Here is a 24,931-nt window from a genome sequence, read left to right on the forward strand (position 1 = left end):
AAACTTTTTCCTAAAATGGTGAATAGCACAGAATATTTTCAAAATTTGGTAACATTGCTGTATAACCAGTAATTTTACAACAATAACTCTCTCTCTCTCTCTCTCTCTCTCTCTCTCTCTCTCTCTCTCTCTCTCTCTCTCTCACTCTCGCTCGCTCTCTTTCTGGTGTCTCTCTCTCCCACACCCATTCCTGTATATGTTCACACAATTATATTGTCTTTTTATATGGTGTGCGACTGAGTGACCATGAAGCAGGGCACTGCTGTACAAGGGTGCACACATAAACCCAATAATGTACAGGTTAGATCAAATATTCCTTGCAAAACTGCTGGAAACCAGCAGCTGAATAAAATAAAATAAATCAATGACTAACTTTCTAATATAGTGGTATAAAGAGAGACTGGCAGCATGTAGATTCTGTAAAACACTGCAAAACCTCCTGATATTCTCTTACTGCAACATTTCTCACATTAAATATACAAAGTAGAATCCAAGTCAGCTCTAATCAACCCAACGAATAAATGATTTAGAGCTCTATACTGGCATCAAAAGAAAAAGAAAATACATTCAATGTCCATCTCCTCCCACAATATCCCCAGTGCTTGAATGACATCTAGTGGTCAACCCGGGGTTCTGACATCACCTAAGCACTATCTGAATGTGTGTCATGCCTTTGGCTCCACACATAATAAGTGGCGTAATTCGTCATACACAGAGACCACTTCCATGCCCGGCGGAGGGTGTTGAAGTTTTTGGATTGCACTCCATAAAGATTGACTTAAAACAGCGTTCAAGTGCATTTTAAACCGCAAAGACGTGACACACATACAGAAGGAGCACAGAACATGGACGAGTGCGGTTCACATGCAAATAGATTTGCATGACTTTACAGAAGCACAAGTTTGCCAGAGGTGAACAGGCGGAGCAGCCAAGTGCCATGTAGAGAGCTCCATGAGTTTATTGTTTAATTTGTTTATTTATGTTTAATATTCTTGTATAGTTTGAGTAAATATGCTTTAGCGACATTGTATTGTATGCAATCATGCCAATAAAGCCACATGAATTGAAACTGGCAAAAAGCGATGACGCCTCTCTTACTGTATGTGGCTTTGGAACAACAGTGGCAACCGTAGGCTACGGCAACTAGGATTATGGCAGAAAACTTTAGCATTACAGTCCAGAAAAGGAAAGCAATCAATGGTGAGGACAAACACAGATAACTGTTGGTGTAGCTTTTCCTCGTTGGAGAGCACTGAAAAGAAGAGTAGGGACCCGGTGCAGATATGTCGTGTTACTGCTCTTGGATAGGTTGGTATTTGTAAAATATTTGGAGTTACTTAAATAAAGGATTATTGTGTTGGAAGTGTAGAAATGTCCTTGTATTTTTGTAACTATTTCTGAACACAAGAACCAGTATGCAGACGTCATAAGCACACGTTGAATAGGTTTGTGTAATTTTTGGTGCTACCTCCTAAGTTGCTGTTAGAGGTTTATCAAAGTCAAGTCCCAATCTTTTTACCATCAAAAAGACTTCATAAGAATCAAAGAACATACACACAAAGACGCACACATTGAGGCAAACATCAGGTTTTCTCCACTTTTGTCACTGTGGCCGGAACGCACTTACCTGTGGGCTAGTTGTTCAATTGTCAGTGGCCATGATAGAAATAACAGTTTGCTGTCATTCTTTCAGCATGGGGCAGAAAAACATTTGCTTGCTCCGAAAGCAAGCACGCACCAGGTGGTGCCGTCTCTCAGTGGATAAACAATTAGCTTTCTGGGGGCCAAAACTACAGTTTGTCCCACATAGAAAACAAGCAACACCTGTGTGTGCAGCCGAGTGGAGCCAAGACTCAGCGCTGCATAATAGAAAATAAAAACATCCAACAAGGGAGTGTCAAGTTGCCCTTTTCTGAATGCGTTTTTGGAGAAGGTTGACAGGAAAATGAATACAATGGATAACAAGCAGGGGAGAGGCAATATAACGGAGTGTGTTAAGCAAGCGAGGAGGACTGCGGTTGAAATATCCTGATAATTATGTAAAAAACATTAATTAAATCTGTGTGACAGAACTTATTGAAAAAAAAAATACTTTGATCATGTATTGGGAAAAGGGGTGGGGAGAGACACACAAATGAGGCGGTTAGAAAGACACACTTGCAAGATGGCAATGAGGGAAATAATGCAGAAATAATGTGTAATGGAAAAAGAAATTCAACAGATGCTTATTCAACGGTAAGAAAATATGGAAGAGCGGAGATGTGGGTAATGAGAGAGGTGTCACTTGCTATGAGGTCAGGAGAGAAAGCAGAAAAGGGCAATTGCACAGAATCAAGATGAGATAGACAGATACATTTTAGTCAGAAAAATGGATAGAACCACTTACTGAGGCTACAGTCTATCCTGATACAATCTGGTGGGAGAGAGAGCGAAATGGTGAGATCAAATAAAAAAGAAAAAGGAGAAAGAAAGGGACAGAAAGAAAGAGAGAGGAGGATAAAAGAGAGAGAGAAAAAAACATTTTACATCCTTCAAGGTACATTCTGCAGACAACCAAGCATTGCTCTGGGGCCACCATCCGGGGACAGGCTCTGAGTCAGATCACCCTTTTCCTCCATCGATCCCAGCATCTATCCCTCCTTCCACCCGATACCACCAAAGCACGGCAGAAGGCAAGACTTACTCCATCTTGCCTGTCAGGATTATGTTGCAATGTCAACATAATGGTGACACTTCTACTTTTAGCATATTTATGGAAATCACCCTTACAAAGTTGTTGGCACATGAATACATAATTCTTCTTCATAACATGTCCACACGCAAACTAAACTATATCAAACAGTCTTTTGCTGCTAATTAAAAAATGTTCATGTGATTGCAAAGGCAACATCAAGATGCAAATTGTGTACTTGGAATTATAAGGTTCTATCTGGGTGGAGTGCAGTTCTGATATACTGAGGATCAATGATTAAACTTACCATCTGGGAAAACATTTGTGCTTTCTTCATCATTTTTAATATTTTATGTAAACACTGTACAAAGCATGCAATACTTAAAACGCCATATGATTAATTTCCTAAAACAGTTCAGATAGAGCCCAAATAATTTCAACTGCACAAAATGTTTTGGCCAGAATTAAATATTCTAGAAATAACTCTAGGTGGTTGCCTTCTTGACTAGGATTTCAAATGAACACAGTGAAGCCATTATGATGGCACTGTGTGCACATACTGTTTTTCCCTACCTTTGCTGTAGTGCCACTGAACCAAGTACAATTCCTTGCACCTTTAACTTTAGGCCCCTTTCCTGGCAATTTGAGATACACTTGCCTTCTGCAGCACTTCTGGCATGAGAAACCCAACAGTGTAAATGACAAGAAAGGGTGATCTGCACATCCCAGCCACCTCACGCCTGGTGCACACAAACTGCAAGAAATAAGACCCTACTGTGTACTATTTGCTACAAGCGGTGCAACAAAAACACAGTGAAATGCGTTATCATTTTACCACTTGTGTTGTCAGAATGGTGGAGTTTGGTTCAAAAGCGTGTCAGTAAACATGGCGTCCCAGAGCAAGAAACTGAATCCTGCTCTGTAGTTTACCCCGACCTCTGACTCCTTCCTCTGGATGGAAATTACTACTCCACACATAATCCCATATCTTAAAATCAATTAAATGCTTCCTGCCCCATCTAGTGGCTGTAAACTGTGTGTGCATGCGGCAGTGTGGTTGGGTTGTGGTCTCGAGCTGTCAACCGCTACAGAATAGTGGACACAAACAGCCAGGGACCAGCATCACTCTGTAGAGAGGTGGGGGTGAATACAAATACAGTTCCACTACAATGTATTGGTGGGCCACATGTGTTGGTCCATCATTACACTGTTATCTGGTAAGCAGCGATGTCTGAAATTAATACATTATCAGGCAGAAGCCATGTCTGTGTAGTCTTGTCGCTACAAGATGTGAATGTTTTTTATTACTAAGAAATAAATATAATGTCTGACTGGTAGAACACATGGCACACTGAGCAGGTTATCATCATTATCTATCACTACAAAATATCATTAGGGCTTATAGCTTTTCCTAGTGATTTAATTAGCAGGATTTTAATTGCTGTATCTTGACAAGGATTAAAGCCTTAGATATTGAGGATTCCCTGCTACTTTTGGGATGCGACTGACTTCAGTTGTTAATATCTTTGCAAATGAGCTATGAAAATCCTGAGCAGAGCTATAGTGTCAGTCAACTGTGTGACCTTTTGATGTGTCATTTAACCCCATAGTAGACAGAGAGATTAGACTGGTTTGCAATTTCATTTAAGAACTTTTCTGTTAGTGGATTAGTGCACGCGTGTGGTTGGAGGACTGCTAGCAGGTCAAGCTGTTGCCCTGTGGACAGTAAGGACAACTACAGTTGTGAGCCGGTCTCTCTGACTGTTTGATCCGAGGGCCGCAGACATACAGGCCATTGAAGGTATGAAAAGTTCCATCTTCTGAGTCTTGGCCAGGTGGGGTGTTCCATGAGTGACAGAAAAAGAGAGATGGAGAAAGAGGAGGAGAAGAAGAGAGAGCAATAGAAAAAAGAGCACTGCCACCTTCATTTATCCCACCGGCCCCTTCCTGTCTCTGTGGTGGCTTAAACCCCCATATTCCAGGGTCTACCTCTGTCATGCTCCTCCTGGTTCACTTCGGAAAGTCAGTTCATTCAAAGGATCAGGATAGACATAAAGTACCTAGAGCTGGAAGGTAACATCTATCACCCCCAGAGCACTAATATTCATTGCAATGAAATTTTAATAAGTCAAAAGGTTTTCATTCCTGCAGCCAGTTATTAGGGAATGCATTTGCCCCTTCTATGAAACCTTCCATTTTACAAACCCTACTCAACAATTTCACTGACCTTCTCCCCATTAAGTTTGCATTTAAGTCCTCTTTACACCCCCATCTTCTTTGAACTGATCTTTTATAAAATATGATGAGGATCCTTTTCTCCTCTTAGCACTGCCACTAGGCAGAAGTGGAGCTGACCTGCCCCTCAGCTAACTACATGAAAAGGGGAATAGAACAGAACCACGAGGAGGAGCGACACAGGAATAAGGCCACCTTGAAGCTTCTAGAGACAGGTTAGTGGGGTAAGGCTCAGGACAGGCCCAGGGATACTGTTACAGATGGAGCTTTTTAAACAGGAGGAGGTGTTATGGGGCTTCCCAGGGAACAGAAAGAAAGGGATGAATGCAGAGTGGATAGGGTGGGTTCAGGCGTCAAAGAATATGGAACAGAAATGACTCCCCACACAAGGCGAAATCACTGTGTTCAGGGAATACCTTTACCTTTTTACTTTTAGTCTTGCAGCCTATGAGCTTTTGGTGGAGAGGTTTCTGTATTTGTACCTCAGTTTTCTCAAATAAATAGCCTTTGCGCGTTGTTAGCATTCCTAATTTAAACCACGGGGCAGTGATGGACATAAGCTAAGCTTACTATACTGCCAACTGTACCCATTAAATAAAATAAAGCGTGTACTATAAATCGTACAAAACAAATCTGGCTTAACTGAGGGACAAATTGAGAAGCTTTTTCTCACCCAACTATCTGACAATGGAAAAAACTCTGAATGTCAAACCATCTTTTTTAGTGCAGTGGTATACAAAGACAAGTGATGGTAAGGGAGAGGTCAGCAGGGACATCCACGATGAATCACGGTGGCCTACCAAGGTTCACGGTGAGCTTAATGCGGCCTCCGTCCAGCTCCAGTCGCAGGGTGTCCGCTGACTCCTTGGAGGTGGTGGCCATGAGCAGACCGTATGCCCGCTGAGACATGAAACGCAGCGCCAAGTCCTCGGCCTCCGTGTGCATGGTGACCGGCATGATGATCTTCAGGTACATGCTGCCGTCGTAACTCAGCACCGTCGCCTCTGGATAGGGGTGAGGGAGAGGGCAAGAAGAGTGGCAGAGCGGGTAACGCATTACAGTACACAGGAGGAGAAGAAGCTTTCAAAGAGGTAAAGATTCCGATGAACCCAGAACATCAAGGTCAATCAGATACGACAGCACAGTATCGGCAGCCAAATTCAAGCATCTGACAAATTCAATGCCAATCTAAATGTCATTGAAACAAACCTTCACAGGTCTAGATTTAGAACCATGTATTTTCATTATTTGTCTCATAATGTCAAACAAAAAGGGTTTGGCCGTATGCCTTATTCTATCAAAGTTTTTCTTTTTCTGTCTCTTACCTTTACCATTTCAAATGTAACCAGGATTAATACAAAATAACCTAGAATGTATTTGTCAAAAAGGCGTATATGTATGTCATATCTTCAACATCGGTTCAATGGAACATTCAGTGAGATGATCAAGGTTTTATTTGTCTGTACTGAAACTGAACACCTATCACAGTGACGCCGATGTCATTTTGTTAGTAAATATTATTCTGTCTTCAACGTGTCATGCTGATGTTTGAGAGTGTGCAGAATATCCTATAGAATTACATCCCTATACATTTTTCATCAAATGACACATCAACTCGACAAAGCGCGAACATAAAACATTCATTACAACGAAAGAAAGGAAGCCACAAGAATATTCATAATGAATCCTACATCAGTCTTAGTTTAGAAAAATGTCAAAATCAAAAGTGCAGCTGGTTTCCGACACATCCTTATTCACACTAGACACAACTGTGGTTCCTCGCTGTATGAATCAGCCATGCCATAAATAGACTGCTGTGAGAGTGAACTGTCACTCTACACAGCAGAGAGTGCTGCTCTAATTTTGGAGTGTGGGTCGATATGTGTCACCATGGACTAAACATGAGTCACTGTCACAAGGTACTTCAAATGTTTAGGTTTTAGAGCCTACAAATAAAATGATGCTAAAAGATGAAGGAAACTCCCTGCTCTAGGAGGGCAACAGAGGTAAAGGCAGTGATATTTAAAAAAAATAGTGTACCACATAGATTCACACACACTGGACCAACACACCCTGCCTTCTTTGACAAGACTCCACTTCTGACACAATCCCAATGCCGCACTATTCTATAAATCAATCAAACCAATCGGTAGCACACAAAAAATATTCATTATCATCCTAACCTCATGCATCATGTAATATCCTCTGGATTTTCTTCCTTTAGTCAATATCATTGAATGTCCTTATATTCTGCTAGTCTATGCATTCACTCTATTGACAGAGAAATAAGTGGCTGGTTATTAGAAAAGTGCCCCCTGCCAAAACCCTGCAGTAGCACACACTTCCACTAGATGGCAGAAGAGCACCACTGAAACCACACCTGCCTTCAGAGCACCCAAACACAAAACTGTTAAAATATCACCCTTCAAAATACACACATTTCATCCTCTACCTTCACTGTCTTGATTTGAATCCAATCTCGCCTTCCCTCATTACCTTCCTTGTCCCTCAAAAAATCCCATACTGTCATGGCTTACTCACCCCCACGGACGTGCAAAGACAAACCATGAAGCGAGGTGCCTGCAGCTAATTGGAATGAATCAGATGTACGCTGTGCTATTTGACTAGCTCCCCGTCCCCTGCTGTGCCGTACGCGCCACCTGGGTATGCGTGACTGGCACAGATGGCGGTAGTAGGCCTGGCCGCTCTGCCACACTGTTGCCACACTCTCTCAGTGGTTCAGCCTGATCCCCCCCCACATAGCTTTCTGTGGAGTTCTTATACCTACAATAGAACAGATGCTTGCTTGGGTCAAATACAAGGGATGCTTTGTATTTGACACAATCAAGCATCATTATTAGATGTGTTGAAATGCTTGTTCTATACTTTTCTCACTCTGCCTTGAGTGTAGGCTACAACATTAACAATTTAGCAACTTTTCATTGTTTCAGGAGTTATTTTTTGCCTCACTGTAAGAAAGGTTATAGTGTCTGTGTGTGTCTTGTTTGGGATGATGCGGTGGTATTTCTTTTGTCAACTGTGTATAACACAGTTGTGTACTGTTGCAAACAAGATGGACCTATGATGAATTCTAAAGTAGTAAAAGACCTCCAAGTATTGATTTGAAAGTCTTTATCCCTTCACCCATTAAGAGACCCATTCCCTCCATCACCCTCCTTACCTATTTCACAGTTTGTACCCAGGTATCCGGTGCCGATGCAATCACATATGTAGCGGTTCCAGCCCTCTTTGCACAGACCTCCGTTGCCACAGGGGGTGCTGCTACATCGCTTCTGCAGCTCACGGGTACAGAAACTGCTGACACCAAGCGCGCTCTGGATCTCAGCCAGGCGGCGGACGTCGCGACTCTTGCCGTCAATGAAGAGGTCGCGGACGCAGCCTACGTAGCCGTAGTTAAGTAGCGCCGTCCAAACCTCGGGTGGCAGGATGAGGTCCGACTTAGACTCGGGCAGCCCGCCCAGGTACATATCACTGTCCAGGTCCAGGATTTCACTGCCCTCTGGGGAGCTGAAGGGCATGCTGCGGCTGTTAACTGAGATAGATCCTAAAAGACAGAAACACACACAAGGACAAATGTTAACTTTTAAAAATCAAAATGCAAAAAAAACCCAAAAAACTTTCTGATAAATGGGGTGCAATTTAGTTGTGTGTTTGTTTGTGTCTGAGCATGTATCTTGTATTTAGTGTGTTTTAAAGACTCTTAGACACAGTGCAAATGATTGAAGAAGTGTGGTCTGGATAGGTGAGTGCACTGGTGGGAGGTCAAGTGGCTGAGTGATTGGGTAAGTGGGTGAATGGTTAGATGGGGTAGTAAGGGGATAATTTAGGGACATAGAACACAGATGGGGGGGGGCATGCAGGAGAACAGATGAAAGTAGAGTGCGTATGTGTGTGTGAGTCTGTGTCTAATGTGTCTGTAATAAGCTAAATGGAGGAGAAGGGAAGCAGAATGCAGCAAGGAGTGGGTGAAACAAAAGGCCCTCTCTCTTTCTGTGATTAACGACTCCATCTTAATGTTCTATTAAAAGCCAATTACAGCAGGAGCAGCAGTGAGAGCACATGCATGTGCACGCACAGACACACACACGCGCACACTCATTCACACCCTTCCTCATTATAAGACGCCATTAGGGGGAGATATAATGTCCAAGGTGCTTGCCCACCTACAGGCGATTCATCAGACACAACACACTCAAGCATGCAGATGCCCACATGCAAGCAGAGACATTGGAACACAACAAGCAAGCATGAAAAATACATTTGCGTTAAAAAACACCACTTGGTGTATCATTAGCAGTATGTGCAACCATTTCTTGGTTTTTGTTTCGACATGCTTGGATTAGCACGGAGAGCTCAACAGTTTTAGACTGTGTCAAAGCCAATTCAGTCGCCTTTCCTGTGCTGCTATCTGAGTCCTCCTAATCCAGTGAATGATTCCAATCAGCTGCCTAAAGACTACAGGATACAATAAAAAATATGAATAGATTAAAAATAGGTACATGTGTAGTCCATGTGCACATTTGTGGTTTAAAAAAATACTGTGGAGCTAGCGACAGATATCTAGCCTTTTGAAAAGTAATTGCAAAACTGTTAATAACAGCCAGTGTCTGTCAGTCGGGGCTGTGAGTTGTGAAGAGCCATTTCTTGCTATTTTGTAAGTATTTTCAGTAGTGTACATCCAAGATATTTTTGCTGACACGTTGTCTAAAGTAAGACCGAACCGCCAGAATATAAAATGACTTTTTAATCCACCAAATTACTGTTTGCCACAAACAAAATTACACTGAGGGTGTATATTATCTCTGATGCAAGTTACTAAATCATATTTTTTATAATGTTCTGACATAGTGCTAATTGTGAAGATGTTTTTCACAGGTGGATGGGAAGTACTGCAGTGTAACAAATATCTGATTGACATGAATCTGCCTCTCGATGTGAAAATGTGGATGATGAATGCGAAGAAATAATCATTCAACAACTTTGCAATATAAAGTTTGCACATGCACAGTCATATTCTAAATCAGTTTAAAAGCGGAACGCAACCCCTCACCTTTCCTCCCTTCCCTCTGAAAATCCACATGGCACCATTCCCCGTCATTGACCTTCTTGTTGCTGGCCTTCAACTTTGTTTTTCCAGAGCCCATATCAATCAGCAGGTACAAATACCCATCCAGCAGCTCCATGGCAAAGTAATCAGTCTTCAGTTCCCTACCGGGCTTCTGCTCTTTGGGACCCTGAGGGTGGCCATGGCTAAACAGCAGGAGGCCGCTGGGCTCCGTAGTGCGGAAGTCAAAGGAGATAGATCCAGTCTTCTTGGTGTTCCACTTGGGCAGGGAGATGTAGGACTCTGGGTTCTCGAAGGTGACAGGGTCCAGGGCTGCCACGTCCTCGCAGCGGAACACTAGGTCACCGTTCAGGGTTATTTTAGGGTCACGCTCGATGGCCAGCCGCGACAACTCCAGCTTAAAGTCATTGTTCTTGTACACCACCTGGAAAACAGAGAGGAGAACACGTGGTTACAAGGTCATAATTTGTATAGTGGTGGTGATGATGTGTGATTGCGTGACAATCTACAGCTGTATTATTATTTTAAAATGGACTTCCCTCTTTCCTAAAAACATAATGCAGCTGCAACAGAGACGACCATTCTGTCCATAATTTTGAGAGCCTGCAGATGCATCCTAATTGCCCAAATTAATTTCAAGTGTCAGTTATAGCGGCTGCTGGGAAATCCTGTCGGCATGGGGAAATGATGAATCAAAAAAATAACAGACGCCACAGAGGCTGCTTTTGCTTTTCCATCTCCAATCCCCGCTCACCTAACACGAAATTTAGGTCAAATGAGTGCTCAGTTCACTGATGTTCCGTGATTTGGTAAGGAATTCCTCTACACTTTGAAAAATGTAAACACAGAGGAACCACTTGGGCCACTGAGTTGGCCAGGGTAAAACTTTACTGATGTCTAAGAGTGTTGGGGTTATGTGAGTGCACAAAATGCTCAGTGCCTCAAGCTCTAATCACTCGAGTATAAACTTGGTAAAATCCAAAATATTTGTTGTTCTACAAAAACTGTAGCTCAGAAATGTCTGTATATATGCACAATAAATGGAAAAAATTAAAAGTCCCCAGGGGATACTCGGGCACACGGAGAGTCGAACGTGACCTACAGCCTTGATGCAAAAGTCTCCGACAGCCTTTGATGAAATGTGGCTCTATTGTTTAAGCTCAGAGTGTGCGTCTGTGCCTCACTTTGTGCATTCATTATGGATTAAGTGCTGAAAGGAAAGAAAAATATCATTGTCTTTCATAGTTTTAGTTTGCTTTTATTTGAATACTCTGTAGACAGATGTTCTGAACTGCTGTCCTAATGTGCAGTGATAATGTGCAGCAGCTGAGGTCTTTGCTTTTGTTTGTTTGTGTGTTTCCTCTCCTGAGTGTAGCACTCTTCATACTCTCTCACACACCCACGCATGCTCCCTGACTGGTAACTGAGAAAAAAAAAGTCTTATTTCCATGTCTTTGTTTGTTTTCTGCTGAAGTCACAGCTATGAGGTTAAAAAGACTGTCCTGTTGTTGTAAGGTTCCCGAGCTTAACATAAATATCATTAAATTATGTTATATTAACATTAAATATCTGGATCCCCCAAGGTAATACTGCTTATTTCAATGTACAATTCCACTGTCACGCCAACGACACACATCTCTCTATCCCAATCAGACCCTATGACCAGTCTAACATTGCAACCCTTTACAAATGCCTTGCTGATGTAAATTACTGGATGTCACACAACATCCTACAGTTCAATCTTACAATAGATCTAATAGAATTCAAATCATGGCAAACCTAGGTGAACTAGCAACTTATGCTAAGCCCTCAGGCAGAAATCTTTGACCAGGACTTTTGAACCCCATGTAAAGAAAGGTATCCAGTTATGTTTTTATCATTTAAGAAATATAGCTTAAGTTAAGTATTTTATTAGATCTGGAGAAACTCATCCATGCTTTTATCTCCCACTGCCTCAACTACTGTAAATCCCCATATACCTGTATCAGTCAGAAATCAATTCATCACCAACAGTTAGTCCAAAGTGCTGTAGCTCGACTTTGAACTTGCTGCAAAAAAATATGACCATATCATTCCAGTTTTAGCATGGCATGTCCGACCCCTCCCAGTATCTGAGCTTTTATCCCTCTATAGGCCAGGATGCAGACCGAGAACCTCTGGTAGGGCGTCTGTTCCAAGTTCCATCTCATTTCTTGAGAATCATTTATACAAAATAGCTTTCAATGTGTGATGTGTGATTTCTTTTTCCTTTAATTTTAAATTGACTTGTTTTGTGTTTTATATATTCTTCGCCGCACACCACTGTGTTTGATACTAATAAGCAGTTGACGATGGATGGATGGATGGATGGATGATTGTGTCACCATTTGCTTTGCGTTTGCATTGGCATCTGTTTTCGTATTTGCACAACTGAAAGGCTCGTCTTGTGCACTCTGAGTTCACCAGACTGCTGTTATCATTCCTCATTGTCTTTCACAGTATCTCTTTCAAACACCCTCCAATCTACCTATTTCCTCACATGTACGCACACTATCGCTACCTCTCTCTTGCTCTCTCTCGCCCTCTCTGTCAAACAGGGACAGAATGAACCACAAGAACACAGCTATGCTGGGTTATTCTTGAACTTAAGCCTCCTTTGGTTATCTCGCATATTGGCATTGCTGCCACGTGTACTGTACACCTCATAATGTTGTCATTAGCAGAGATTAGTCCTGGTAATTAGCTATGATAATGCTAAAACTGGCAGTTAATAAGGTGTGAGCTCGCCTGGCTTAAGGTTTTAGAAAAAGTGAGGGGTAGGTGAAAGATAGAAAATGCAGTGGGAGGAAGGAGAAAATTTATTTAAATTGTATTTATTTCCAGGTATTTATTTTTGTATACCCATGGTGCTCTGTTTCTACAAAAACCCAGCCTGGTGTACTGCTTTTTCACAAAGCATCATATAGCACATGATAAGATGAGACAGAAAACATGCTGTACCAGATGACTTTCAGGCCAGAATCTGCAATGTGGCTCTGAAAAACAGCTCAAGTCTAAGTCTTCCTGCAGACTCAGAGGGTATTACATCACACATGCTTATCTGTTATTCCCTGAAAACAGTAGGGCCATACATGGATCACTGAAAAATCCATTATATTTGCTGTGATATTCTTGTTTTGTAGAAGATTAATCCTAATGTTAACTGTGATCCCTCAACCTTTCATCTGCACTAACATGCAGACTAACATTCCACTTAACAAAATAAATATCAAGAGTCCAGTTTGCCATGAAACTGCATGAGCTTTCCTTTAGCATCACTTCAGCATCATCATCCTCACTACTTGGTACTAATCTAAAAGGTCAAGTGTGAACAAAAGTTAATTAAATGTAAAAGACATTTCTCATTAGGGACTAGGGACTGCTAGCAGGGCTTTATATACTAAGTCCAAATCTGGACAAGGCTTGACATCTGCCTGTAATTCAATACAGTGAACAACTCATATTTACATAAAGGCAGCTTTCAACATATTAATGACGTCAAGAATTCTAATGTCAGAGGGATTTTGCGCACTCCAACGTGCCACCAATTGGAGCAACGGTAAAAGCAAGCTGCCAGTATTAGCTTGCTATAACGTCAGCTGTGACTCCTACGATTTTCAGTAAGAGCAGAATTTGTTCAAAAGTTCAGATGACAGATGGCGAACATGTTTTTTTATTACTGAGCCAGTTCAGATCATCTGTGATGCTACCAACTCTGGTGTAAATTTAGGAGCTTTGTGTTAGGTTTGATTCAAGCAGCTTTCCTTGTTTGTGTGTGCTCAAATCCAGCTTGTTTTTTTCGTTGTGTTCAATTCAACAAGGGCAAATAAGAGGAAAACAGGGGTATCAAAGAGAGATGCATGGGAGCACCAAAGGGCCCATTCTGAAAGGTGTATCAAATTAAATCTGTGCAAAGGCAAAGGACCAAGATCTGCACTTAGGCTTCATACAGACATTTGTAATATGTCCTCTTCGGTATTGGGAGGGCAGGTCTCAGTAGCTCATCCAATGAGCCAAATCACCCGCTGCAGAGACACTCACCGGCTTTGTCCACTAATAAAAAGGCCACTGTCAAAGATTTAAAAATCTTTGAAATCTTGAGCAGAGTTAGTCACGTCTAGCAACACAGTCTACGCCCCCTCTTTAATATGATAATCACTTCTGAATTCAGTTTATTTGTGATGTACTTCGGGGTTGCTAATGTCTGATAAGCCCATACACCTCATTGTGTGGTACGAGCCTACTTTTGCGCAGGTGTTGCAATAGATCAATAGACAATGCAGCATTCAATGCAATCATTCCATTATGGCGTAAATATGAAGTCATTTAACAAACACTGACCGATTGTGACATAATTTCAGCATCACTATACAGTGCATTGATTGTTGGTGCCTTGGTGACAAGGAAGCACAACTGGCAACACCCTTCCAACTACAAAGTTGGTGGAGTGTGAGAGGGGGCAATGGTTGACCCAAGAAGATTTTATCGCATCAAAGGTGAGACTAGGAGGAAGCTGCAAATGACGAGATAGAGCATCAATATGAAGTTGGGAGGGCAGGAAGGGAGAGACAGTGAAAGAGTGAGGGCAAGGAGGAGGGCGGGCGTGTTCATCCAATCCATGGAAGCGGTCGAAGAAATCAATTTTTAATTTGTCCGTCAGGGTGGCAAAGCCGGCGAACCAACAGCGCTACCATGGACTTAATTACACAAAACTGCCCCCGAGAAAGGGAAGATGAGAGGCAGGGAGAGGCGATGAGAGACGTGGGAAGAGTAGGGAAGACAAGCAGGAGGGGAAAGAGCGAGAGAGAGAGAGAGGGAGGGAGACTGACATGGAGGGAGGAGTGTGAAATGGGCGATGGCAAGGTCACTGTCTGGGAGAGAGATGGAGAGGCGGAGGTTGTGGTGGAGAGACAGATGGTGACGTGTAGAAGAGAATAGAGGAATCTGTGGAAACAAGACTCAGGGGCTGAAGAGAAGACAGACCCAATTTCACACCCAACCACTCTGACTGGGATCCTAGAAATACACACAAACATCACACGCTGTATGATCATAGCATGTGGGTGACTTTGAACATGTATAAGCACACACACACACACACACACACACACAGAGCAAAAAAAAAAACTTCATAGGGCTTCAGTGACTCTTTTCGGAGCCTTTTTACTTTTCTTCTGCTGTGCTCTTCCTTTGGATTTTTGCTGCCTGGAGGGTGCTGGCCAAGCGTATCAAAGGCGTTTGACCATGGTGGTGGCATGAAAGCCTTGCCCTGGAACATAACACCACTGCTAATCCGAGGTGTGCCACTGAACTAGCACAGGATGAAACACACCGACTGTCGACCCCCCAACCACTTACTTTCCTTTTTATTTTCAGATACTGCTACTCTACCTGGCGCTCTCAGTTACTTTTATTGCAGGTTTTCTCAGTGCCTTTTTTGCATGGTTACCTTTCAGGCTCAGTTCAGCTGATGTAGTTATTAGAGCTTGACCACAGCTGAAAAGGTGAGCCATAAGTCTCAAACACCAGGAAAAACAACCACTGTGCTCCAGCTTCTAACCTTAAGTGTGGTCAACATGTGTTTCAGACCTGTAAACATGCCTTCAAATAGGGACAAACTAAACGGTCTGAGTATTGAGTATTAATGTATTACTTTCAGTGCTTGAAGTGGGCCAGTGCTCACCGGTACATAGTGTATATATATATATATATATATATATATATATATATACATAATTGAAATGGTTGACCCACTGGTTAAATGGAGAAATTCAGAATACTTAGGGATTTGCAAGTAGCGGCCGATACACACAGCAACACGTGAAAAGGGGGAGTACTGCCAGTTATTTTTTCCACTTCAATCACTGATTACTTAAGTAGAAAAGCTCTGCCTAAGCAGTGATTAAATATATATTTACACCACTGTTCAAAAGTTTGGAATCACCTGCCACAAAAACTTGATTCAGTAGCCTACAGTCAGATGGCGGAGAGAACTCTTCTGTATTTGTGAAAGGCTTTTCATGCTCTTAACTTGTAGAAAGCCCTCTTCAAACGCATCACTGCACTCATGAGTTATTAAAAAAAAAAAAACTGCTTGTCACTGCTGATCATATAAGCAACAAATTGCTTATATGATCAAAAATCCTGCATTTTAGCTGCAACAAATATGAAAGAAGAAAGAATAATGAGAAGATAAACTTCTAGGGTGAACGTTTGCTTCTTGGAAACTTAATAATACATTTGGTGGTGAATTATAATGTTTTTAATCAATGTTAAATTGCCATTATTGAAGGAAAATAAGAAAAACATCAATATAACAACTTACTAAGCCTAGAGTCAACAGTACAATATAGACATCTTAAAATTCTCTACAGTAGGCCCAGAGGAATTAGGAGAAACAACCTTATGCTTATGGCAAACTGTTTCCCTTGATTTGAGGAAAAACTACTTTTTAAGATTCCATACTTGCCTACACACCATTTTGCAGTGCTGACCCAAACCGAAGCTGCTAAAGGCAAAAATGCCGCCCTTGGCAGAAGGTCAAACATGAATGGAAATGTCTGATGTTTACAGTAACCACCTCTCTCCTGGATTTTGTCAGGAACTTATTCCCCTGCATCTCAACCCTATCTCACCTTTACCTCAAAACTGCCCCCCCCCCCCCCCCCCCCCCCATTCACTTTCCTTTTCTTACGTTGGCCTGCACTGTGTAATCCATTAAAGTTGGTTACTGAAATGCCACTCCATTATTCCTCAAAATATTTCTCTCTTCAATACTATATATATTAAACGTGTACATGCAACTTCTTCCTCACTTTCTCAGGCTTCAGTTATCTACTCTCAATTAGCTACTTATTGGGAGAGTCTCTCCAACTTAAATGCTCTGCTCTCTAACCATCTGCTCTGAATTTCCTTTTCCCTCACTTTTCTCACATTGCTTCTTCACCTCTATTTGTTGCTGTTAGCTCTCGGCATTGTCTGTTTTTCCACCGTTCACACCTCCCTCCCCTCCCCTGTGCTCCGTCTGTACGTTGACTGTAAATCCAGCCTTGTCTTGATTAGACGGAGGATAGTTAAACGCCTTGGGAAGTTTAAGACCCACTAGGGATGCTTCCGATAGCAACCCAAATAATGAAAATGTAATTCTGCAGGCATAATTAAGTTAGAGATAGGGCGATTACTGTGCGATCCATTAAAAGTGATGGCAAAAGTAATTACTTATTCAATCAGCATGGTTTTATGAGGAAATGCGATGGCACCATGTTGCGTCGCCTCTATACAAGTCATTACATTTACAAGGGCATAATACTTTAAGCTGTGATTGGTCCTCTTGACAGCTTGTTAAGCCGTGAATTAAAGCACTAGTGAAAAGAAAAGTCGTTTTTTTTTTTTGTCAAAGTTGAAGAAATAAAGTATTTATAAGGCAACTGTCCTCTCCGTCCATGACTATGTGAAGCTGTGTATTAGTGTGTGTATGCGTGCATGGCTCTGTGTATAAATCTAAATATGCCTGTGATTTTCTACCATCCCACTGTGGCGTGCGCAATGCCTGTGGATGTGTTTGGTCTGCAGTGTGGTTCAGAGGGGAGTGAGGAAATAAACACTTGAAAGAGATTCAGACTGTATGTCTGACACCTCCAACTCTCAAATACGGGAGTTATCGCTGCACAGACTGATGATTCTCAAGTGACTGTGTGAGAGTCAACACAAATGTGTTTATGTGAGTATGTGTGAGGATGACGCTTTACCACAGTCGACTAACTTTGTATGTTTCTTTTTTTTTCTTTGCCATTTTGTTTGGAACAAAAAAAATCTTACTAATAGTTTCGAGACACCCTTTAGCTGATGTAAAAAAGTAAGCAGTTGGCAAAAAACTAACCGCACCTTGCTATTAGGCAACACAGCTAAGTGTACTATTTAAAAGTAATCACAGATTTGCGGGCTGGTGCGGACAGAATCGTTTCCACAGCAAGAAACTACAAACTAATAACATAAGGCAGAGAGATACAGTACAAAGGAGAGTGTGTACATGGTTGCATGTTATATTCACAAACCAGACAATGACACAGAGCCACTCACGTCTTTAAGGCAGCCCATGAAGTTGTTGCTGACTGGGGATCCCGGCAGGTCGGCGGTGTTGGGGCTCCCTCCAATGTAGAAAAAGTCATCAGAGCCCAACATGGTGTAATCTTCCTGGGTGTAACCAGTGGTGGTTAATATACCATCCACTGAGATGGTCACCTGGCGTAGGCATGGCCCAAAAAGGGACAGATGAAAAAAAAAGAGAGAGAGAGAGAGCAGGGATAGGCAGAATAGAGAATGATGAGAGTGGAGAGAAATTAGAAGAATGAGGAGGAAAAACAAGGAAGAAAGTGGATTAAACACCAGTGATAGGTGGTGCCGTCCCCTAAACGGTATCGCTTGGTTGGTTGCTTTAGTGCCAGTCAGACTGAGGGCTTTCACTCTGGAGTGCAGTTGCTAAGAGAAAACCAGTGGAACAGTGCTGTGCTCACTGTTTAATCACAATTCTGATTTAGTTGAGTACTGGCAAAAGTATAGGCTTTGACTGTATCGTGCACTGGATTAATCTTAAAGACACATAAAATGTAACATAAGTGAAAAGCAGCCACTCTTTTGTAAAAATACTGTTAATGTCTCATAAAACTGAGAATAAACACTGATCTTACACTATTTTCAAACTATCAGCTGGGCTTTCCCTGTGATTGGCAACATTCATTTGCTGAACCACCATTTATTTAACCAAAAATAAATCCCTTTTTCAATACCAGCATTCCTCAAGACCCGCATTTTGTGCAAGGTTACACATTCATTTGATCGCTAACAGAGAGAAAGCACAGAGAGGAATCAAACACACAGCCGCAAGCTGATGGTATGAGATAGTGTCGATTGAAATGCAGAAACAAGACTTAATATCCCCAGAAATAATTTTTAAAAACCAAATGCATAAAAGGGTAGAATTTTGAGGCTCCTCCAGAGCTTTTGGTCTTTTTCGATTCTTTTATTCCAGTAATACCCTCGTGTTACTGGAACACGACTAACCTGATCAAAAAGAGGTTTAACCTAAATTACAACAGCATGTGTGGAGACTACTCTTGTACTGATTTAACACAAGGCTGTACAAGATTAGGTGAAGCAGCTGTTTCAAATGTAACACCAGATCCTACCTTTTCAGTTCAAATAATACCTGAACAGTTAATGAAATGACACAGGAAAGGATTTCCGCCACTTACTAACCCTTTTCCAGGAGTTATAACAAAGAAAATCAAATCAATGTACACTGCCGAAATACAGCACTGCAGGGAGCCGTGTACACAACAATCTGTTTTTCGTTACCTTTGCACACTCAAAAGTGATGCTAGCACACCTCATTTAATCTGAGGTCCAGATTTACATCCCGGTCATTTACAATAAGATCTTGCATATTATAGTATTTCATTTTGCAAGGGATGGAGGACACTACTTACTGTTTACTGTGGTTTTGATAAGCGTAATTTTTTTTACTACCACAGACCTTCTGACCACAGATATATATTTTTAAAAAATATCCCAAATAATTTATTTAAATCTGACAAACCAAAAACTCAATATGAAGCAGACATTCTGAAGCAGAGAGCTGAAAACCTTAGCAACTGCACTCGACAGATCAGCCGCCCCAGCTGAGTGCTCGTCTTCACTTTGTCTTGACTGTTAGTTTTTATTTCTTCACTTTTTGCCTTTTCATTTTTTTTCCCGTACTTCCCTTCTTAACAGGGCAACTCATTTTTATGTCTGCTGTTGCTACTTAGTGAGAAAGAGCGATCATAGTGGCCAGATGTATCTGCCAAGACGAACGGTGGTGTGTTGGGGGTCATCTTTGAAGACTTCGGGTGGCGCTTTCAGCAGGGCAACTCCATTTATCCAATAGTGATGAGAGAAACCTTACAGGTGGCTAAGGAGGAGAAACAAGGGGGCCACAACGCATCTGCCATCTAAAATGTTCCTACAGACTTTGGCCAAAGCCAATTACCCATTGCATGACCTCTTCTTGAAATAAGAAGGAAGGATGGAATGTCAAATGTCAAGTTTCTGAAATTAAAAAGTACTGAAGAACATATTTTATATAGCCAAGCTAGGCTCTTTGGATTTGGAAACGTATTTTGTGGAGGGTTGTTTTCAGGGAAGGATGTGCTCATTGGGGCCATATAGGACTTGCATTGCGTAGCTGCCAGACACCTATTAAGTTCCCAGCTAAAGAGAGAAAATTGGAGATTAGCAATTCATTTGTTTTGTCTTTCTTTCTCTTGCCCTCTCCATCATCCCAGATCCCACCACTTAAATGGTTCATCAAACAGTTTTAATGTATGCATTGTTTAAAAAAAATGCTTGGGGCAATCACATTATATTAATTGATTCATTGTATGATCAGAGTTCAGACAGAGCAATAAAAATCCCACAGAGACAATGTAAAATAGCCAAATAGGCACATGGTATTGTTAGTATCACAATATGTCCAACAAAAATCCAAGTGTTTCATCTCAGGTAACTTTATTCACAGGTTATTTAGGATTGATTCCACTGCACTGCACACTCATCCCACTGAGTAACATTACAAGCACTTGCATCACTGGGTGGAGGAGGGAGTGGGTGCTGATATCACAGGTTGATAGTGGAAATACCCCAGCGCTCCTGGCCTGGAGGCTACAGTTTACAGGGAATCCAAATGTACTCCCATCTCAAAATGTAAAATCCCAAGAAGTAAAATATTCAGATTTTACCAGAGAGATTTTGGCCGCTTGTTCTCTCTTCGACCATTTATTCTGAACATTATTCAGCGTGGAGAACAGCCTGAAATAATATTGTCACCAAGACAAGGCAGGTCCTGCGGCACTGACCAAAAGCAGCTGAGTAAAACATAAAACATAATCTAGACACTCTGGATGCTCATCCTCCTGTTCCCAACAGGTGAATATGATTGAGGCATAGAAGCATTTCACTGAAACCATAAAATCCCTTTAGTAAGTAAAGTTTCACTTTGATATAACATGGTAATATCTGCAGAGGCAAACCTCCAGCATTAGCTCCCTCTGTAATTCCTGTATACGTTATGGTGATAATAGTTTACAGGTAAGATGACTGGTTGTTGAAATGTGCAAACAGACATGAAATCTGCCCGTGTTTCCTTCCTTTCCTTGTTTATTGTATGCAATTAACCGTGTTTTCTATTGCTGGCAAATAAATGTCCTTAGGAGACCTGAGCACATGAAGCAATATGGCCAGAAAAAAAGTCTTTGTAATGGTGTGATCACAGTTCTTCTTGAAACGTAGCCTAGTGTGACAATCTAAAAACAATGCCTGAAATACAAATATATAACAGGATAATTAACACATTTCTAGCATCCTTCCTTTCTCTTTTTATCAGTGAGACTTTAATTCTACCGGATTTATTAAAATTAATACAGCCGAGAAAAACTAATCCTTTCATAGGTACCTAAAATAATCAAGTAACACACAACCACTAAAGAAATAAATAGGAAAACACATGTAACACACAAACATAACTCCAAAGCCCACTTGCTGCTTCTATTGGATTCTTTGGTTTTTACCCAGCTGCTCTTCAAATACTTCTCTAGCCCAGTACACACAGAAATCAAACAGACCTGTCTGATCTGTCCTGAACTGTGTCTAAGATACCACAGAAAAAACAGACTCGATCTGTTTACAGCTAAATATACTGTGAAGATACCAACGATGGTCGTATAGCTTAGTTTCCCTACCAGTTAGTCAGAACTGATGAAGTCTCTTGGATGACGGACAAAACATCTTCTAGTTTGTCTTCAACCAAGTCCAGTTGCCCTTGACCTCAATCTTCGTTGGATCTTCCATTTTACCCATTGGCAGGCCTAGACCAACGTGTCCTCAGAAGAAAAATGGCCATATAGACTGTTCAAGCAGCGTATTAGGACTAATATATTTAGATTTTGTGCTGGCCGGATTTTAATCCAGGAGTATGGGATTCGAGGCCCATTTGCTAAAAGGTCAGTTTTGACTTATTTAAAGTTAAATAACGTTATGGTAACACTTAGTTTTAAGTCATGTGACTCAAGTAGTTTTGTTGCCTGAACCCAACCAAACAGCGACTGCTTCATGTCAGGTATGCCCGTCGCTAAACTGGTCCGACAGTCATATATGTCGTTTTGGGAGTCAGTGACAATCAACCTATTTCGTCGCTTAGATATGAGGACATGTTGGCCTAGATGGTCTTGTGGTGGGGGATTTTATTAACCTCCCTTCTATTCATTCAGTCTTTCCCTTTTCTGCTTGCTCCTCATAAACCACCAACTACCTACAGAAGAAACAATATTTTGTAATGGGGTTTCCAATGTAATGTATGCTGAACTAGAATTGTTTTCTGTGTGAAGTCCAGCAGTGTGCTCAGCTGAGCATGTTATTGGCTCATTGAGCATATCTGGCTCCATAACTGCAGGCTGATAGCAACTGAATGCTCTGTGATGCAATGCAATGAAGACAATGACACTATAATGACTAACCAGATCCTGTGTACACTGCGGCCATGTTTTGTTATTTATTATTTTAAGGAGCTTGAATTGTAAGTCATGTGTGCTTGGAGATTCATCAACGTAATGCAACACACTTACACACAACTTCCAACATACTGTGGACTATCACAGCTGCGTGTATTGATCTTGAGGACGCTGGTAGCAACTTACGTGTTGACTAGGGTAAAATAATATAAAAAAGAAATGAGAAGCAGAAGGTAGCACAAGTACAGCAGCTCAAAGAAGTGCCTCAGAATGAACCCAGGTGGTATTGAGGGGCTGAAATGAAGTATCAAAGCAAGTCTTGATGTTGGCCATTTTCCCAATATGAAATAAAAAAAGAGGAATTTTACACTTTCAGCACATACAATGGAAAATAGCTTTGCGGGAGTTAACTCACTCTCACTGCGCACAAATCTTCTAATGAAATCCCAATGGCAGTTGTTTTTTTGAGCATTCAATCTTTACTTTCACTGAGAGTCTGTAATGTCTTTGTCAGTAATTTATGAATAATACAGCACAGTCAGTACAGACACTTATCAGTACTTTCATGTATTTAACACCATAATTTGTGCAGAGAGGAGGCAACAGGCTTACCTTGAAACTGGATCACTTACCCTTGTTGGTACTACATTTGATTACTGTCAGAGATCTTTTGCAGGGAGAAAAAATGCATTACATTTTGGAGTTAATATATTACATTACACGGTTGAAGGCTCACAAAAGAAATGCATCATAATAGACTGCCCGCATTACCCACATATTAGCTCAGGTCAAAGCCAGACCCGCAGGTAAGAAGGTTGTTTAAGAGAGACAAGGAAAGAAGGGTCCCCCTTCAGCAGTGGACTTCAATAGGTGTCTGGCAGCTTGTCAACGTTATATTTTTTGTAATTTATTGTATCAATCTCAAGTTTAGTAAAGGCATGAGAGAGGTTTGGGAAGCTTGGAGCGAGTGCTGTTTTGGCAACAGTTGTCAAGGGATGGGAGTGAGAAAAGAGGAAGTTCTTTAGCTTTGTGCCCAAAAGACTTATAAGGGTTGGAGGGTGAACAAAATCGGTTAGTATTTTTGTAAGTAAGGGAAAGTCAGACACAAAAATGGTTGTTAGTACAGTTACAACAAAGGTTTGATTCAAACAGTAGATTAGTAACACTGTTTTAGTTAATTTAGTCAAAATGATTAGAGTAGGTGAGGATTCTTTAAAAGTCCTCTGCAATTTGATTGCTCAAACCAGGTCCAGATTTGGACTGAATGTGTTATTTCATGTGACAAGGGTTTGTTTTAGTTAAGAGGAAACAAAATGAACCCATCCAAGCTAACAGGGTGACACACAAGCCATGCACTTAAATGGGAAGATGACAGGAAGAATGTTGATGGGGGAAGATTTCCATTAGACATAACACAAACATAACAACTACTAAACAAAAAACAAATGAACCATCTGGCAAGATGCAGCAAAATGGGGAGGTAGTAGGGAATTAAATATAATTGCAGGGCACCACAACACCAGACAAATGGGAAAGGAAGAGAGCTTTACATGTAAAGGTTTTTATTTGGACAAGAATGCAACAGAAAAACCCATCTAGACACGTGTACAACAGACTGACACGTGCTGGGCTAGAGCAGCTTTGATGTGAAGACATACTAGCAAATAGAACATGCAAACAGGGTGCAGGAATACAACCACTGGAAACTGTCAGTTTGGAGGTGGGAGTGGGACAGGATGGGACCAATGTCATCAATCACAAATGAAATCAATGGAAATGAGAGGGTTTTTTTAAAGAATAGGAAAAATTGAGAGGGGAGAGAGGACATCCCTATCTTGAGTGAATAGAGGAATTAGGATTCCAAAGGTCATACAGTAACATTACTATTGCACACATTGTGCCTCCACTTCACAGTATTTCTAATGTGAGCTAAAAATTAATTAATTTGTCACTTTTGTCAAATTAGAGCCAAGATACAGTCGATTTCTGCACAGTCACAATAGTTTTCTCCAGCTCGTGAGTTAAGATGGATTGTGCAGATTTAATCCATAAGGCGTCAATCCTCTATTCACCCAGAAAATGAGACTCTGTCTCCCCTCTTTACTTTTTCCCCCATTTTTTTAGTTTCAGCAAGATATGGTGTGAGGTCATTTTTTGTAAGTTAATTTTGAAGTTAAAATCATAGAAGTAAAAAAAAGGAAAAAAAAGGATATAAATAAATAAAACAACAAGAGGGTGTGGCTAACATGTTTTATGGCCATATTGATTATATTAGACAACTGATATATGTATGTATATATGTTAGCCATGATATATACATAGACATATATACTCAATGCAATCTTTATATAAAAAAAAAAAAAAGGGGGGGGGGGGGGG

General features: G+C 41.2%; 1 protein-coding gene across 1 annotated transcript in view; it reads right to left on the reverse strand.

Moving 5' to 3' along the window:
• The window catches only part of nrxn2b (neurexin 2b), a 578,222-nt gene that overhangs the window by 306,829 nt on the left and 246,462 nt on the right, over positions 1-24,931 (reverse strand). Inside the window, exons 7-11 of the mRNA XM_046065329.1 lie at positions 18,090-18,251; positions 9,978-10,416; positions 8,088-8,471; positions 5,707-5,910; positions 2,387-2,413 (exon numbers count right to left, since the gene is read on the reverse strand). Coding sequence (XP_045921285.1) covers positions 2,387-2,413; positions 5,707-5,910; positions 8,088-8,471; positions 9,978-10,416; positions 18,090-18,251 — 1,216 coding nt within the window. The remainder of the gene's footprint in view (positions 1-2,386; positions 2,414-5,706; positions 5,911-8,087; positions 8,472-9,977; positions 10,417-18,089; positions 18,252-24,931) is intronic.

This window comes from Micropterus dolomieu, linkage group LG12 (genome assembly GCF_021292245.1).
Source record: "Micropterus dolomieu isolate WLL.071019.BEF.003 ecotype Adirondacks linkage group LG12, ASM2129224v1, whole genome shotgun sequence".
Classification (NCBI taxonomy): Eukaryota; Metazoa; Chordata; class Actinopteri; order Centrarchiformes; family Centrarchidae; genus Micropterus; species Micropterus dolomieu.